We start from the raw sequence: 17,721 nt of genomic DNA, 5'->3' as shown, positions 1-17,721 counted from the left end.
AGGGGCGCAGGAGGCCTCTTCCAGGGTGGAGAGGGTCCCCTCTTGAGGACACAGCAGGCGGACAGACAGTGTCTCCCCTCCTAGCGTGGTTGCAGTGTAGAGACAGAATGCCTTCCTCGTTTTTCAAGACCCCTAGGAAGTGCTTTATTCTCCCTCAGGCCCCACGCCTGAGAGAACACCTCCAAGCCGTTCGTATTGTCTAGGGCCATTGCTTTGTGATGCTTCTGTGGCATAACCCAGACCATAGTGTCTAGGGGGCACAGACTGGCCCTGTCAGAAACTCACTTCATAACCTCAGGCATGCTACCTTACCCATTGGTGCTCCGGTTTCCATGTATGGTCACATTCCTAGAGTTGTCGTGAGTAATGAGGTGATGTCTGTAAAACACTGAATATATAGTGCTTAGCAGGTAGTGTTATAGAAGTGTTTGTCAATGGAACGTGTCTGCCACTCTACTTGAACCCTTTTATTTCCAGGGTCGTGTCCATTGTTTAGCACCTGTGTCCTTATTTATATGCCGAAGTCCCCTTCTCCCCCGTGAATAATTTGTTACTGTTTGTAAGACTAAGGAAAGTTTCATGGAGAAGTGGAGAAAGACATACTGAAGCAGCTTTATGCAGAAGTATCCTTTTCTTGTATTTCTTCTTGATGCTTGTTACTCTGCCTGATATGTACCCATGCTTATTTATCCTACCCCACTAGAATGTAAGCTCCATGAAAGCAAGGTGTATGTCGTGTGTCCAGAAATGCGGTATTGGGCAGATATTTGTTGAATGCATGCCATTTAGGCTGTGATTGGGATGTTAGGCACTCTTGTCTTTGATGTATTGGCACTGCTGGAAGAAGTGCTGTGAGAGGACTGGGGAATAGATCAGGTCTTATATATTTTTGTAGGAACTGTTTTTAGAACTTTCTTTAACAAATACTTTCCCCTCTAAAAAAGGTTTCATAATTAGAGAACCCTTTAGATCGTATCCAGAGGCAAGAAAGAGGTTGTCTCCGTGGGAGCAAAAGAGATACTAGGATTCAGTTTCATACATTGAACAACCATGGCCTGAGCAGCTTCTGTTTGCCAAATCCTGTTCCAGGTGTCAGGGAAGCACAGATAGCGGACAGTTCTGTCCACAGTGGCGGCATAGCATGTATAGCTACACAGATACCTACCTGGTAAGCATGTATGATACTGTTCAGAACAGCCAGAAAGAAGGATGGATGGACTGCTGTAAATGTTGTGGGTCTTAAGGGACGGCACAGGGAACAGATGTCCCTTAGGCCTTAGGTCCATTAGGACATGGTATCTGAGTTGAATCTGAAGGATACATAGAAATGAGGGAGTCTGGAGCTGTGAGAAAACCTGCAGAAAATTTGGCAGGATATTGATAGGGAACATGGAACAGGATGGATCTCTCCCCTCTTTTCTCTCCTTTACCCCAGTGCCCCCTCTCTTCTTCAAGTGGATCACTGAGTAGAGTATGTGCAGGGGTGTGGGTGGCTCTAGAGGGTCATGACTTCACATGCTATACAAGGAGTTTATAGTTCCTCCTATGGGCAGCCTTTGAATGATTTTCAACAAGACAGTGAAATCAGAGTTGTGTTAACAAAGAGGTTATACTGGAATAAGGCTGAGCTGTAGCAAGAGGAATTAGAGTACGGCCATTGTACTTCAGGCAGGAGTGAATGGTCCTGTAGCCCAAATGGGCCGCAATGATATGAAGGGCCATGAAGAGAAGGTTGTCTTTTAGCCGAGAGGTCCATTTTTGTTCAGTGTTAGTGTCAAGACTGGGCTCTGAACCTGGCATGTAGTGAGTACTGTGTATTTCTTGAATGAGTATCTGGCTGGCTGAATGGAAGGTCTGAAGATTCTGGTTGCAGTCTAGTTGGATGTTGGTAAACTGTTGGGATAGTGAGGTCTGGTAAAAGGATACAGGGTAGTGAAGGTCATCCATCAACGTAAGGGTTATTAAGTTTGAAGTATATGCGGCTGGATCTGCTGGAATTATTGGGGATGTAGTTGGAGTACGTGAGGGCAGTGTAAATTTGGAACAGTTTTGAGTGTTGCAAGTATATTAGTTCCTTTGGAAAGTGTCTCTGAGGTGAGACTAGCAGGGTTTTGAGGTCATGATTTCATTTATAATTGATACTTATTAGAAGTATCTTGCTTGGACCAAGTAGATCTCAAGAATCTTAACTGGTGAAGGATACCAACAGATTTTTCCAATGCAAGTAAAGTTCACAGGACTACAAAGAAGGGTTGGAACTGGAAATCCTCTAGACTTGCAGAGTGGCTCAAATAGTAGAGAGCCTGCTTGGCAAGCGTGATGCCTTGAGTTCAAACCCCAGTATCACATGTATGCAAAAAGAAATATATCTGAAAAGTAGAAAGATGCTAGTAGACATAGGGCCTTGTGTTGAAAAGGGATATTTTTAGTTTAATCACAAAGCCAGGCACCGTGGTTTATGTCTGTGATCCTAGCTACTCAGAAGTCTGAGATCTGAGGATTACTGTTCAATTGAGGCCAAGTTCAGGCCGGAAAGTCTATGAGTCTCTTATCTCCAATTAACCACCAGAAAACTGGAAGTGGTGCTGTGGCTTAAAGAAGAAGAGTGCTAGCCTTGAGCAAAAAGAGCTTAGCTTAGCAAAAAGAGCAGCTATGCTTTGAGTTCAAGCACCATGACTGACAAAACAAACAGGAGGGTTTTTTTTTGATTTTTTGTTTGCCCCCCCCCTCCCTCCCTCTCCCTCCCTCTCTCTCTCTCTCTCTCTCTCTCTCTCTCTCTCTCTCTCTCTCTCTCTCTCTCTCGTTTGAGACTAGCCCACGCTGGTCTCAAACTTATCAGCTTTTCTGCCTGCTTCAGTCTCTCAAATAACTGGAACTACAGTTTTGAATAATGTGGTATTGAATAATTCTGAAGGATAATCCTGAATGCCATAATCTGAGTTATGGCATTGAAATCATGGCCAAATGTGTCTCATGGAGTATTTAGTGAAATTGGTGTGTATGAAATAAAGTGGAATAGAGTAGAAGCTCAAGGCAGAAGTTCTCTGAGCCTAGTGGCCTTTTTTCAGCAGAGGTGAAGGAGGAACTCAGGGCTTTGTCAGGTCTCTTAAGGGCAGGGCCATCGTATTACTGGATGCTAGGAATGGGTCCACTGTACCGATGGACTCCGTACCCTAGCAGTAGATAAGTGGTATCCAGGTAGGAGAAGGGTATATTAATGAGAAAGAGGAAAGCTGCAAGCTTAAGGGCTTATAAAAATTTAGTAGTGGGGACTTTTGAGGTCATAGGGAAGGAAAATGAAGAGAAAATGAGTTGATAATACCTACAGTGAAGATCAAAAGAAAGTGAGAGCTTCCCTTACTTAGAGAAGTGACTTTTCTGGTTATTTGGTGTTCTATAAAAACTAATTATCTGGTTGTGACACTGCATGATTTAAGGATAACATAATTGATGCCCTACTTTGCCTTGGGAATACGAGTACCACATGTTCATTTACTTCTATTATCCTTGCTTTATAAGGAAGAGCCTGACACACCCATTCTTGTCAACAGAGCTGATGTTTATAGTTTCTCCTCATGGTTGAGAAATAAAATATGTAGTAAAATTATCTGGGTTATAGAGCATATTTATTTGAAAAGTATGAAGGGAGTACCCATGTGTTAATAATAGTGATTATCACTGAAAGGCAGATTTGTAAATTATGATCTTTTTCTTTGCTTTTGATTTTTTTCTGATTTATATTTTCATTTCAAAGAGAAAAGTGGTTTTTGTTTTGTTTTGTGCTGGTACCGGGGCTTGAAGTCAGAGTCTGGGAGCTGTCCCTGAGCTTTTTCACTCAAGGATGGCACTCTACCACTTGAGCCATAGCTCCATGTCCTGCTTTTTGGTGTTAATTATAAATAAGAGTCTCATGGACTTTCCTGCCTGGCTGGCTTTGAACAGCAATCCTCAGATCTGTCTCCTGAGTAGGATTATAGGCATGGGCCACTGACACCTGACTTAAGAGAAATGTTTTTGAAGAAGAAAAGATCTTGCTTTTCTTCCTCTGCAGAACTAGACAATAGAATAACAATTAAGACTACTAATTGTTGGCTTTTGTAGAAGACCATAAGAACTGCTGGGTCCTTTAAACCATGGATCTCCTATTCTGTTTCAGAAGATGCCACAGATGTTGGTGAGGAGGACAGCTTCCTTGGTCAGACTTCGACACACATGTCCACCCCACAGACATTTAGTTACTTTCCTCAGGTATCAAGCAGCAGTGATCCTTTTGGGAACATTGGACAGTCACCATTAACAATGACAGCAACATCGCTTGGACAATCCACTTTTTCCAGGCCCCCGGCTGCTCTGCCTTTTACAACTGGGTCCCAAGATGGGTTAAATGCATTTCTACCATCTGTTTCAAAGGGTCCGTATGGTGCTCAACCTTCATCGCAGATGGAAATAAGTACATATTTGCCTTCTCAGCCCAGTAGTCTCCCTCCTTCAAGTTTTGGGATTCCACCTCAAGGAAAACCCCAACAAGGATACAACCCCTATCGCCATACCCCTGTCAGTAGCAGGGTGAATCCCTATATTACACCCCCACAGCTGCAGCAGAGCCAAACTCCAGGCCATCCCTTCCATCCTCCACCCTCTGGACCCCCTGTGCAGACGTACCAGGTGCCCCCAGGACCTTTGCCACCGGTATGTAGTCAGGCTTTATGTTCTAAAAGCCACTCTTAATTTTTCTTTTCTTACTTAGCTGATGTTATGTAAAAGCTATGTGTTTCATAATATATACTAGGACAAAATACTTTTCTAGCTTACTAGGTTTTTTTTGTGATATTAAGTATGGAACTTATGCTTATACATGCTAGGTAGGCAAGAACTCTATTATTGGGTTACCTACCCTACCATTTCATTAATTAGTTTTAGACTTTTTTTGTGTGTCAGTTGTGGGTCTTGAACCTTGGGTTTGGGTGGTATCCCTGAGCTCTTCAGCTCAAGGCTACTGCCCTCCCCCTTGAGTCACAGCACCACTTCTGGTTTTCTAGTGGTTAATTGTAGACAAGAGTCTCAGTCTTTAGTGCCCAAGCTGGCTTTGAACCACAATCCTCAGATCTCAGCCTCTGGAGTAGGCTAAGACATTTTAGTTTGAATTTTACTTACTTTTTCAGAAGTGTTTGTAGTGCTGAGGATCAGTCTGAGGGTCCTGCATGTTCAGCCTTCTTTTCAACCCTCTTAAATTTTGAGACAGGGACTTATGAAATTGCCCCATCAAGACTTGAACTCTTTATCCTCCCACATCAGCCTCCAGGGCAGCTGGTAGGTGTGAGGGCCTATTCTTTAATAGACAGCTGGGATTCTAGGTGTGTGCCAGAGAGCCCATTCTTTTATAAGCTTTGTACTTTGAAGTAAATATAAATGTAGACTAAGACATGGCTCATATCCTAGTTTAGGTAATCTTTTTATTAAAGTAATAATTGACCTTGCTTACTAGCTATATACTGATAAGGCCAGATTTTAGTGTCAGATATAAATACTAAATGTCATCTAGAACTATGTGAGAATTATGGATGAATAGCCAGCTTCTCATTTTTTTTTTTTTTTTTTGCCAGTCCTGGGCTTGAGCTCAGGGCCTGAGCACTGTCCTTGGACTTTCTCAAGGCTAGAGCTCTACCACTTGAGCCTCAGCACCACTTCCGGCTTTTTTCTATATATGTGGTACTGAGGAATCGAACCCGGGTCTTCATGCATGCTAGGCAAGCACTTTAACCATTAGGCCAAACTCCTGGCCCTCATCTTTTAATTTTACTAGTCAATGAAGATACTGTTATAATGATTAAAATTGTATTCTCCATTTATTTATATTTGTGGGGCTTGGATCCACAGAGGCAGAGTCTTGTCTCAAGGGTGATGATGGAATAACGTTTGTATGAGGAACATTTTATGAAAGTCCTTTATTCCCTTTGCTTAATGGACTTCTGGAGAAAAAGCAACTGAATTGAAAGTCAAGGAAGGGAATTATTAAGAACATGACCTACTGGCAGAAATTGTTCCCTCAAGTAGGATTTCTCTTTCTCAGGGCTCCATTTTATTTTCTTTTTCTTTTCCTTTTTTTTTTTTTTTTTTTTTTTTTTTGGCCAGTCCTGGGGCTTGAACTTAGGGGTCTGGGCACTGTCCTTGAACTTGTTTTGCCAAAGGCTAGTGCCATATCACATGAGCCAGAGTGCCAGCTCCATCTTTTTCTGTTTCTGTGTGCTGAGAAATAGATCCCAAGGCTTCATGCATGGTAGGCAAGCATGCTAGCACTAAGCCACATTCCTAGCCCTTTAATTTTATCATTTAAATTCCAGCTTTACACAGGTTCTTGACAGTGTTACATTTTAACATATTGGAAAGTAACCATGAGGCTGGTAATGTGGCTTAATGATAGAGTGCTCTTGCCTAGTATGCATGAAGCCCTGTGATTGATTCCTCAGTACCACATAAGCAGAAAAAGCTGAAAGTGGTGCTGTGACTCCTGTGGTAGAGCGCTAGCTTTGAACAAAAGAAATTCAAGGACAGTGTCCAGACTCTGAGTTCAAGCCCCAGGACTGGCAAAAAAAAAAAAAGAAAGTAACCATAGTCTTACTTAATAGATTGTAGCACACTGGTTATAATTTGCTGAGTTAATTTGAAGATTTTAAAATAATTTTTAAATGGTAATTTAAAATTTAAACTTAGAAAAACATAAGTAGGACAAAGAATATTCTAATATCCTTTATCCAAGTGTATCTATTATTAATGTTTTAGCAATTTAAAAAATTAAAGCATTTTTATTTTTGCCTCCTATGTAGCTGGGATTACAGGTGCGAGTCATCTCTTATCTCCAGTTAACTGCCAGAAAGCTGGAGATGGCGCTGTGGCTCAAGGGGTAGGGTGGTAGCCTTCAGCTGAAGAGCTCAGGGGCAACGCCCAGGCCCAGAGTTCAAGCCCCACGACCAGCAGAAAATGTGTGTGTGTATATACATACATACATATATATATATATATATATATATATATGAGAAAATCTTAGAAATAGAATGTCTGAACTGGACATTCGTGGCTCACACTTGTAATCCTAGCTACTTTAGAGGTTAAGAACTGAGGATTGTGCTTCAAAGCCAGCCCAGATATAAAAGTTTAAGATTCTGATTTCCAGTGTACCAACAAAAAGTCCTAAGTGGAACTATCGCTGAAATGGTAGAATACTAGCTTTGGGCAAAAAGGGAAGGAGTGAGGGAGGGAAAGAAGGAAGGAATATCTGAGTTAAAGAATATATGTGCTATAAATATTAAATGCATTTAGAAGGCTTATTGATATCTGTGAAGTTTTCCATTTACTTTGCCACCTGTATGGAAAAGTCTAGTTCATTTTACCACTGCTATAAGGGTATTAGATTTTAAGTATTTACTTATTTTGCTTTGGGGTCCAGTATACTAAATAGTCTAGGAATAGATGTAGGATTATTATTACTAATAACAGTTTGAGTCTGAAGCACGTAGCAAGCCATATATTTTGGACATGTTATGATGGTCTTTATTGTTTCTTCAGGTTCCTCCTTCAGTACAGTCACCAGCACAGCAGCAGATCCTTGCTAGACCTGCAGGCCCGCCTATGCAGGGACCACCTCCTTTTGTACTTCAGAACCAGTATGAACCAGTACAGCCCCACTGGTTCTACTGCAAGGAAGTGGAATACAAACAACTCTGGATGCCTTTCAGTGTGTTTGACTCTTTGAATCTTGAAGAAATCTACAACTCAGGTAAGTATCTTATGTTGCATTCCTGTTTGGTTTTAGGAAGAGAAGGAATGAAGAACATTTATCCTTGGGCTGGTTTTGTGACTACCAGATTCCTTAATCTAAAGACACTCCCGACTTCCTTTAAGGTGATGATACTAACATACATCCTGAGTTATCTGAACCAAGAATTGGAAGAAAGGATTTATTAATTTTCCTTGTTTAAATGGTGTTTTAACTCAGAGTAAGTCATTTATGATCAGTTTTGTTTTTCATAATTCTTTTACCCTCATTTTTTTTGCCAGTCCTGGAGCTTGAATTCAGGGCCGGAGCACTGTCCCTGAGCTTTCTCAAGGCTAGAGCTCTACCACTTGAGCCACATCACCGTTTCTGGCTTTTTCTATGTATGTGGTACCAAGGAATCGAACCTGGGCCTTTGTGCATGCTAGATAGGCACGCTACCACTAGGCCAAACTCCTGGCCCAAATTTGTAATTTAGTATTAGTAAACATTTTCTGTGGAATTCCAGTTTGTGGAGATGCTCTGTGGAATGTGTTCTGTGTCAGATAGCAGTTTGAAAATGTTGCTTGCTATATACTTTTTAATATGCTGCACAGAAGTGCATTGGGCTCTGGGAAGTCTTGTAGTATACAATATGGCTCTTTATCCTCATATTTATTTGATCACAGGACTTAAGAACTATCTAGTATTCTCTAGCAATACGTTCATGAAGTATTACTGCTTTGAGAAACTGCGACAATAAATTATTTCCGTTATTTCTAACCAATTGACTGGAGTCATAGTTTTGAGCAACACAGATTAATTATTGCTTAGTTAATAGTCTTTACGTTTTGAGTAATCGTCATTGCCATTTTCAAATAATCACTGTGATGGTCGGGGGAAATGTGGTCTTTTGTTCTTTAGTCCAGCCAGACCCGGAGAGTGTGGTACTAGGCACTGACGGTGGTCGCTATGACGTTTACCTCTATGACCGGGTGAGGAAATCTGTGTATTGGGATGAGGAGCCGACCGAAGTGAGGCGCTGTACTTGGTTTTACAAAGGGGACACCGACAGCAGATTTATTCCCTACACAGAGGACTTCAGTGAAAAACTAGAGGTATGTGCACTTTACTTCCTTTGCTTTTTTTTTTGTCCGTTGTGGGGCTTGGACTCTGGGCCTGGCTGCTGTCCCTGAACTCTTCAGCTCAAGGCTAGCATTCTACCACTTGAGACACACGCCATTTCTGGTTTTTTGGTAGTTATTTGGAGATAAGATTTTCATAGACCTTCATGCTAGGGCTGGCTTTGAACTGAGATCCTCCTGAGTGGCTAGGATTATAGGCATGAGCCACCAGTGCCTGGCTCCTTTGCATTTCTTTACAGGACATCTAGTGGAGCCTTAGGTGACACTATTATAGTTCCTGACTTGATTTACAAGACAACTTGTCTTAATGTTGTTCACACACATACAAAAAAGGGTGGGGGGAAGGCTGATATTGTAGCCTAGTGTTAGAGTGCTCACCTAGCATGTACGAAACCCTGGGTTTTATTCCTCGGTGTCACATACACAGAAAAGGGGGAAAGTGGTGCTGTGGCTTAGGTGGCAGAGCACTAACCTTGAGCAAAAAGTGTTCAAGGACAGTGCTCAGGCCCTGAGTTCAAGCCCCAGGACTGGCAAAAAAAAAAAAAAAAAAAAAAAAAAAGAACAAATAAGAAAAATTTGGCCACAATCTTAATAAATTAAACTCTACCTTTAAAAAAAATAGTATTTTTTGTTGTTGTAGTTGGTCATGGATCTTCAACTCAGGACATAGGTGCTGTCTCTGAGCTTTTTTTTTTCCTTTTTTTGCCATTCCTGCACTTGAGCTCAGGGCCTGAGCACTGTCCTTGGATTTTTCTCAATGCTAGAACTCTACCACTTGAGCCTCAGCACCACTTCTGGCTTTTTCTAAGTATGTGGTACTAAGGAATTGAACCCCAGTCTTCGTGCATGCCAGGCAAGCGCTCTACCCCTAGGCCAAACTCGCGGTCCCTCTGAGCAATTTTTTGCTCAATACTAGCTCTCTACTTTGAGCCACAGCGACACTTTCTATTTTTGAGAGAGTAACTGGAGATAAAGAGTCTCATAAGAACTTTTTCCTCCTGGCTTCAAACCTTGATCCTCAGATCTTAGCCTCCTGAGTAGCTAGGATTACAGGTGTGAGCCACTGGCACCTGGCTTTAAAATATTTTCTAATGCTCAACATCCCTGACTATAAAGGAAATGCAAACCAAAACAACTTTGAGATTCCAGCTTACCCTAGTTAGACTGGCCAATATGGTGAAACCGAACAACAAATGCTGGTGGTGATATAAGGAAAAAGGAATCCAAATGCACTGTTGGTAGGAATGTAAAGCTGGTTCAGTCACTCTGAATTGAGGTGTGGAGAGTTTTGTTGGTGATGGTGCTGTGTTTGTCTTTTTGGTTCTTCAGTCTGTCTTTTGAGTGGGGGAAGGGGACCATGGAAATGGAGGAAGAATCAACACATGCAGTCATGGCACTCAGTGGAAAATGAAACATGCAATTTGTGGGTAGGGATAGAAAGGGAGAATGAGAAAAGCAAAGGAAGGGTGACATTGTCCAAAAAGAAATGTGCTCATTACCTGACTTATAAAGTGGTAACCTCTCTATACAACACCGTAATAATAACAATGAAATTATACTAAAAATATTTTTAGGCTGTTTTCCTCTATAAACATGTATACACACACACACACACACACACACACACACATATTTACTTATTTATTTTTGGTGGGTCATGGGGATTGAACTCGGCCTGGGTGCTGTCCCTGAGATCTTCAACTCAAGGCTACCGCCCTACCCTTGAGCCAAGCCCCACTTCCCATTTTCTAGAGCTTAATTGGAGATAAGAGTCTCAGGTCCTCTTGTGCCCAGGCTGGCTTTGAATCTTGATCCTCAGATCTCAGCCTTCTGAGTAGCTAGGATTACAGGCATGAGCCACTGCATCTAGCTGCAAACATGTATTTTAACAACTACAGATTTTTTTTTCCCCATGTACATACCTTTGTGTGTATATCTTTGTTATCTTGTTTTCTTTTCTTGTTTAGTTGTATAATTACAGTTTTTAGACATCATCAGTTATACCTGCTCTAGGGACATTGAACGCTAATAGTATATTAGTGACTTGAAATGTTGTTCTGTCACCAAATCCATGAGCAAAAATAAACAAACCAGAACTGCTATTACTGTGATTTTTGTTAGCATCATAGATTTTGTTTTCCTCCATACTTTGTCCTGATGTGATACCGATTTTCATGGTGAATTATGTTTCTGTTATTGTAGGCTGAGTATAAAAAGGCTGTCACCACAAATCAGTGGCACCGAAGATTAGAGTTTCCCAGTGGAGAGACCATTGTTATGCACAATCCAAAGGTAATGTGCTTTTTCTTTCTTTCCTTTTTTTGGTCAATCTTGGTGCTTGGGCTAGGTTGTGTCTTTAAGCTTTTTCACTCAGATCCAGCTCTCTTGTACTTAATGCCACAGTGTCACTTCCAGTTTTCTAGTAATTATTTGGAGATAAGAATCTTATGGACTTTCCTACCCAAGCTAGCTCAACCTGTGATCCTTAGATATCAGCCTCCTGAGTATCTAAGTGGTACTTTTTTTTTTTTTCTTTCCAGTTCTGGGGCTTGAACTCAGGGCCTAGGCACTGTTGCTGACTGAGCTTTATCTAGAGCTCTGCCACTTGAGCCACAGCACCACTTCTGGCTTTTTCTGTTTATATCGTACCCAAGGAATTGGACCCAGGGCTTTGTGCATGCTAGGGAAGCACTCTACCACTGGGCCACACTCCCAGCCCTAAGTGCTGCTTTTTTGAAGATACTAAGGTGTTAGGGTCATTTTCATAATTATTCTGCTATATGTAGGTGATATTTTCTGCAATGTGAGTATGTAATAATTGTATTAAGAAAAACAGTTTACTGCATTTTATTTATGTAAGCACAAACAATTTAAATTTATCACATGATGCTTCCATTTGGTGACATGTTAACTGAGGCTTAGTATGCACCACAGAAGTAACGTGATAATTTTTTCACTTGATTAGAGGTGTGCTAAATTTTTCTCTAAAGGTCTAGGGAATAAGACTTTGCAGGCCATCTGGTTTCTGTACTTACAAACGTTGCCATTTTATTAGAAGCAGCCAGAGTCACAGCACCAATTTCATTTAGGAAACTCTGTCTCCTGTTTACCAGCAAAAGGCTGGAAATAAATCTATGGCTCATGTGGTAAAACACTAGCCTTGAGTATAAAAGCTCAGGGACACTACCCAGGCCCTGAGTTCAAGCCCCAGGACTGGCACACACAGAAAAAAATCATTCATTGATTCATTATATTTTAATTTATCTTGGGCTTTAGGTCCTGTGTGTGTGGGGAGGGGGGGGGCGGTGGGGGGTTGGCGCCAGGACTTGAACTGAGGACCTGAGAGCTGTCTCTTAACTTTTGCCTTTTTTTTTTTTGCCAGTCCTGGGCATTTTTTAGTTCAGGGCCTGAGCACTGTCCTTGGCCTTTCTCAAGGCTAGAGCTCTACCACTTGAGCCACAGCACCACTTCTGGCTTTTCTATGTGTGTGGTACCAAGGAATCGAACACAGATCTTCATGCATGCTAAGAAGCACTCTACCCTAGGCCAAACTCCTGGCCCCCGCTTTTGCTTTTTTTATTCAAAGCTGGTGCACTACATTTGAGCCTTACTTCTAAGTCTGGCTTTTTGTTAGTCATTGGAGATAAGAGTCTCTCTCAGTTTGCCTGGCTGGCTTTGAACCACAGTCCTCAGATCTCAGTTTCCTGAATTGCTAGGATTACAGGTATGTCACTGCTCCTGGTGAATTCCAGGGCCTTGCCTGGAGTCACATTTACCTCTCAGGGTTATAGTTTAGATAAAGTAAAAGTTAAATGCAAAAGCATTTAACATTGGGCTTGGGGTATGATAGTTTCTCAGAACACAGGCTGTTTATTTTTACAGAAAAACAAAGTAACTTACTTAGTATAATAGTTCCTGTAAGTCTTTGTTGACATTGAAGTAAAACTTAAAAATATTTAGATGCCCACAAAATTTAAGCAGTATATGACTTCTCTTGTTCTTAGAAAAAAGTTTGATACATAAAAAAATTAAACAGTATAAAAATATACAAGGAAGTAAATGAAAAGTAAAACACTTCCTCTTCCCCCCCTTTTCTATCTACCTATGTATCCATGTATCCATGTATCTGTCTGTCTGTCTGTCTCTCTCTCTTTCTCTCTCTCTTTCTCTCTCTCTCTCTCTCTCTCTATCTATATCTGTATCTGTATTTGTATCTATATCTATATCTATCTCTCTATATATTTGGTTTGGTTTTGTTAGTGCTGTGCAGGATTTGAACCCAAGGCCTATACCTAGTAGATAAGTGCTCTTTCACTTGAGCCATGTCCCCAGCCTCAATGCCCATACTTAACCACCTCCCCCCTTTTTTTTTCAGGAGGTATTGTGGTTTGAATTCAGGTTCTTATGCTTCCAGCCAAGTACTCTCTACCACTTCAGCTTTACTCCAGTCCTTTTACTTTTAGGGTGTTTTTTAGATAAGATCTTGTGCTAACTCCCAAGTAGCTGGGATCACAGGCATGAGCCACCATGTCCTACCATGTTGTTGTTGTTGTTTTTTGCTGGTCCTGTTCTTGGGTTTTCTCAAGGCTAGAGCTCTACCACTTGAACCACAGTACCACTTCTGGCTTTTTTCTGTGTATGTGGTACTGAGGATTCAAACTTGGGTCTTTGTGTATACTAGGCAAGCACTCTACTACTGGGCCAAACTCTCAGCCCCTACTACATTGTTTTTAAAGAAAAAAGTCTGTATGGCACAGAGCTAAATTTAGTTAGTTGATTTAATGGAATAGATTTCTTCTTAGAGCTTTTTTTTTTTCGGGAGGCGGGGGACATTCAGTTTTTGTTAGTGAAGTTAAATTTGTCAGTTACTTGGGAGCCTTGTCATTCAAAGAATTTTGTCTAACTTTTTTTTTTTGGTCGGTCATGGGACTTGAACTCTGTGCCTGGGTGCTGTCCCTGAGCTCTTCAGCTCAAAGCTACTACCCTACCACTTGAGCCACAGCACCACTTCTGATTTTCTAGTGGTTAATTATAGGTAAGAGTCTCATGATCTTTAGTGCCCTGGCTGGCTTTGAACCTCGATCCTCAGATCTCAGCCTCCTGAATAGCCAGGATTACAGGTGTGAGCCACCTCACCCAGCTCCTAACATGTTTTTATAAGATAGATTTCTTAGCTGCAGATAACTTGGCCTTGATTTGTTCTTTATAAATACGGAGGTTTTAGTTTTGTTTTGTTTTTTCCCAGTCCTGGGGCTTGAACTCCGGGCCTGGGCATTGTCCTTGAGCTTTCTCAAGGCTGGTGCTCTACTACTTGAGCCACAGCACCACTTCCGGTACCAAGCAATGGAACCTAGGCAAGCACTCTACCACTAGGCCACACTCCCAGCCCCTAAGTAGGGAGTTCATTTGTTAGATTTAAAAAATCTTCAAAGTAAGCTGGGTGCCTGTGGTTCACACCTTTAATCCTGCTATATCAGGAGGCTGAGATCTGAAAGTCGTGGTTTGAAGCCAGCCAGACAGAAAAGTCCCTGTGAAATTCTTATCTCCAATTAACCACTCAAAACTTGGAAGTGGCTGGTGAATGTAATGTAACCCTTCTATTAATTACAATAAAAAATATATGGAAAAAAATTGGAAGTGGGCAGTGGTTCTAAGTGGTAGCCTTATGTAACAGAGCTCAGAGACAGTACCTAGACTCTAAGTCCAAGCCCCACAACTGATGAAAAAACAAGCCCCACAACTGATGAAAAAAAAAATCTTCAAGATGTACTTTTGCTTTTTTATTTATGTGTGGTACTAGCAATGGAACCCAGGATTACTTTTGATTTAGTTATATAATTTTTCATCATGAGCATTGGAAATGATGATATTGATTTATTTGGTTTTGATGGTTAACATCAGCAGAAGTCTTAACAAAATTTGTTTGGGAGCATAGTACTTCTACTTGATTTATAAGCTGTTCATACTTAAGCATAGCTTACTCTGCTGAAATAACGTTACTTAACCTGTCATGGGAAAGAATCTGGAAATGAGCTCTGTAATAATTCTATTGTGTCCCAAAGGTTATTGTGCAGTTCCAGCCTTCCTCAGTGCCTGATGAGTGGGGGACTACTCAGGATGGACAGACAAGGCCCAGGGTGGTGAAACGTGGGATTGATGACAGCCTTGACGAGATTCCTGATGGTATGTGTAGTTTGTTTAGGTGTCAAGTCTTTTACAAAGTCTTCTTTATTTTAGCATCATTCTTTTTTTTTCTTCATACTTTTTTATTGTAATTAATAGAAAGGTTACAGTTATATTCGCCAGACAGAAGGTGCACGGGTGCATTACTTCACACACATTAATACCACTTTCTCATGTTTTGTCCCCATTTCCCTCCCTCCACCCCCTTCCTCATTCTTTTTTTTTTTTTATTGTATTTTATTGTTAGGATAATGTATTAGAGAGGTTATAGTTACATTCATCAGGTGGTAGGTACATTATTTCTTGAAACAATACCCCTTCTCATGTTTTTGTCCCCCTTTCCTTCCTCCCTCTCTCCCCCTTTTTTTTCCTTTTGTGGTTTTTGAACTTTGGGGTGCTGTCCCTGAGCTCTTCAGCTCAAGGCTAGTGCTCTACCAGTTGAGCCATAGTGCCACTTCCAGTTTTCTGGTGGTTAATTGGAGATAAGAGTTTCATGGACTTTTGTGCCTGGGCCACCTTTGAACTGCAGTTCTCAGATCTCAGCCTCTTGAGTAGCTAGGATTATAGGAATGAGCCACGAGCACTGGCTTGATTATTCTTTAGAAGGATGAAAAAGACAAGTTCTTAGGATGACCTATCATAGCACTTGGAAGTTATCCACTTGGGTACAAACCTAGCTTTTATTCTTTCACTATTTTATTTCTTTCAGCTTGAACTCAGGGACTGGGCACTGTTGTTGGCCTTTCTCAAGGCTAGTGCTCTACCACTTGAGCCACAGCACCACTTCTGGGTATGTGCTACGGGGAATTGAACCCAAGGCTCCAGCATGCTAGGCAAGCACTTTACCACCTAGCTCCTTTTTTTAAAGTTTTATGTTGACTAATTACTTTTTCTATGTGGGGCTGAGGTTTTGTTTTCTCCTTTTAAATTTTTTTTAAGTTTTTAAAATTATTATAAAAGGTGATGTCCAAAGGGATTACAGTTACATAAATCAGATAAAAAGTGCATTTCTTTTTGGACAATGTCACCTCTTCCCTCTTCTTTTCACACCTCCACCCCCCCTTTTTTTTTATATTAAATATTGAACCCAAAGCCCGTGTCCATGATAAGCCTCCAATCACTGTGCTTAGGAGTTCTGAAAAGATCTCAAGAGGATGGAACACTGTAGATACAAAATTCCAAACCACATATTGATGGGTTTTGTGTGCAGAGAACTTGCTTCTCTACCTTTTCGTCTCATATATGCCTAGTTGGACAAAGTACTCTAATTTGGCATAAGGTAAAACTTACTGTAATACTAAAAAGAATATTTGATGGATTTGGCTATTTGATTAATAAAACTCAGATTCTCGATTTAAAAATTTTTTTAATAGGGGAAATGCCTCAGGTGGACCACTTGGTGTTCATGGTGCATGGCATTGGGCCTGTGTGTGACTTGCGCTTTAGAAGCATTATTGAATGTGGTAAGTAGTAAGTATTTTGTTGTGTTTTTGTTCCTAGAATGATTTAAGAACTAATAAAAGAACTTGTTTGTTTGTTATTTTTAGTATCGCGATTGAGCTCAGGGCCTGAGTGCTGTCCCTGAGGTTTTTTGCTCTAGGCTAGCACCCTACCACTTTGAGCCATAGCTCCATTTCTGGTTTTTTGGTGGTTAATTGGAAATAAGAGTCTCATGGACTTTGCTGCCTGGACTGGCTTTGAACCATGATCTTCAGATCTCAGTCTTCTTCTTTTTTTTTTGCCAGTCCTGGACTTGAGCTTAGGGCATGAGCCATGAGCCATGTCCTTGGACTTTCTCAAGGCCAGAGCTCTACCACTTGAGCCTCAGCACCACTTCCAGCTTTTTTCTATGTATGTGGTACCGAGGAATTGAACCCGGGTCTTCGTGCATGCTAAGCAAGCACTCTACCACTAGTCCAAACTCCCGGCCCTAGATCTCAGTCTTCTGAATAGCTAGTATTACAGGTGTGAGCTCTCAGTGCCCAGCTCCAGAAGAACGTTTTAAGTATTCAGTGTTAAGATAGTTCCCAGTTGTATATTTCTTCCTCTCATCAGTGGAAAATATTGATTTGTATTTGGTGTGCTCTTACACTATTATAGTTTATAAAATCTTGTGTTTGAAGAATTAGAAGGAAGTTTACAGGGGAAAGAAATGGTCTAATAGCCTCTGCCAGACACTTGCAGCAACATGAAAGAACTATGAACTAAGTTGATTTATAGGGAGAGCCATGAAGATACTTAGTTGATTTAAATCTTTGCAGTTTTCGTTTATACCTGTATAGTTTATATATACTGAATACATGGTATTCGCCAAATACTTTGCATGTATATTATATCATTTAACCCTGTTATATCATTTATCACTGTTACCACACTGCCAGGAGAGGATCTGAGGTAAGCTGTCTCATCTCATAGTCCGTACTGGAACTCTTAAGTCTCCAGTAGGAAGCTTGATTCATTTCTTCTGTTGTTTTTTTTTTTTTTTTTAAATCATGTTGAGCTCAGTAATGGTAAACTTTTTTTTTTTTTTTTTTTTTTTGGTACCAGTTTTGGGGCTTGAATTTAGGGCCTGGGTACTATCCCTAAGCTTTTTGTATTTAACTGGAGATGAGTCTCACAGACTTTAGGGCACATGGCTGGCTT

General features: G+C 40.9%; 1 protein-coding gene across 3 annotated transcripts in view; it reads left to right on the top strand.

Moving 5' to 3' along the window:
* Sec23ip (SEC23 interacting protein) overlaps nucleotides 1–17,721 on the top strand; it is a 45,239-nt gene that overhangs the window by 555 nt on the left and 26,963 nt on the right. For all 3 annotated transcript variants that reach the window (XM_090345737.1, XM_090345735.1, XM_090345736.1), the window contains exons 2-7: nucleotides 4,157–4,689; nucleotides 7,564–7,774; nucleotides 8,675–8,868; nucleotides 11,098–11,187; nucleotides 14,958–15,078; nucleotides 16,452–16,541. In XM_090345737.1, coding sequence (XP_090201863.1) covers nucleotides 4,157–4,689; nucleotides 7,564–7,774; nucleotides 8,675–8,868; nucleotides 11,098–11,187; nucleotides 14,958–15,078; nucleotides 16,452–16,541 — 1,239 coding nt within the window. The remainder of the gene's footprint in view (nucleotides 1–4,156; nucleotides 4,690–7,563; nucleotides 7,775–8,674; nucleotides 8,869–11,097; nucleotides 11,188–14,957; nucleotides 15,079–16,451; nucleotides 16,542–17,721) is intronic.

Source organism: Megascapheus bottae, chromosome 15, assembly GCF_031878675.1.
Source record: "Megascapheus bottae isolate mThoBot1 chromosome 15, mThoBot2.hap1, whole genome shotgun sequence".
Lineage (NCBI taxonomy): Eukaryota > Metazoa > Chordata > Mammalia > Rodentia > Geomyidae > Megascapheus > Megascapheus bottae.
This window is presented reverse-complemented; position numbering and strand designations above follow the sequence as displayed.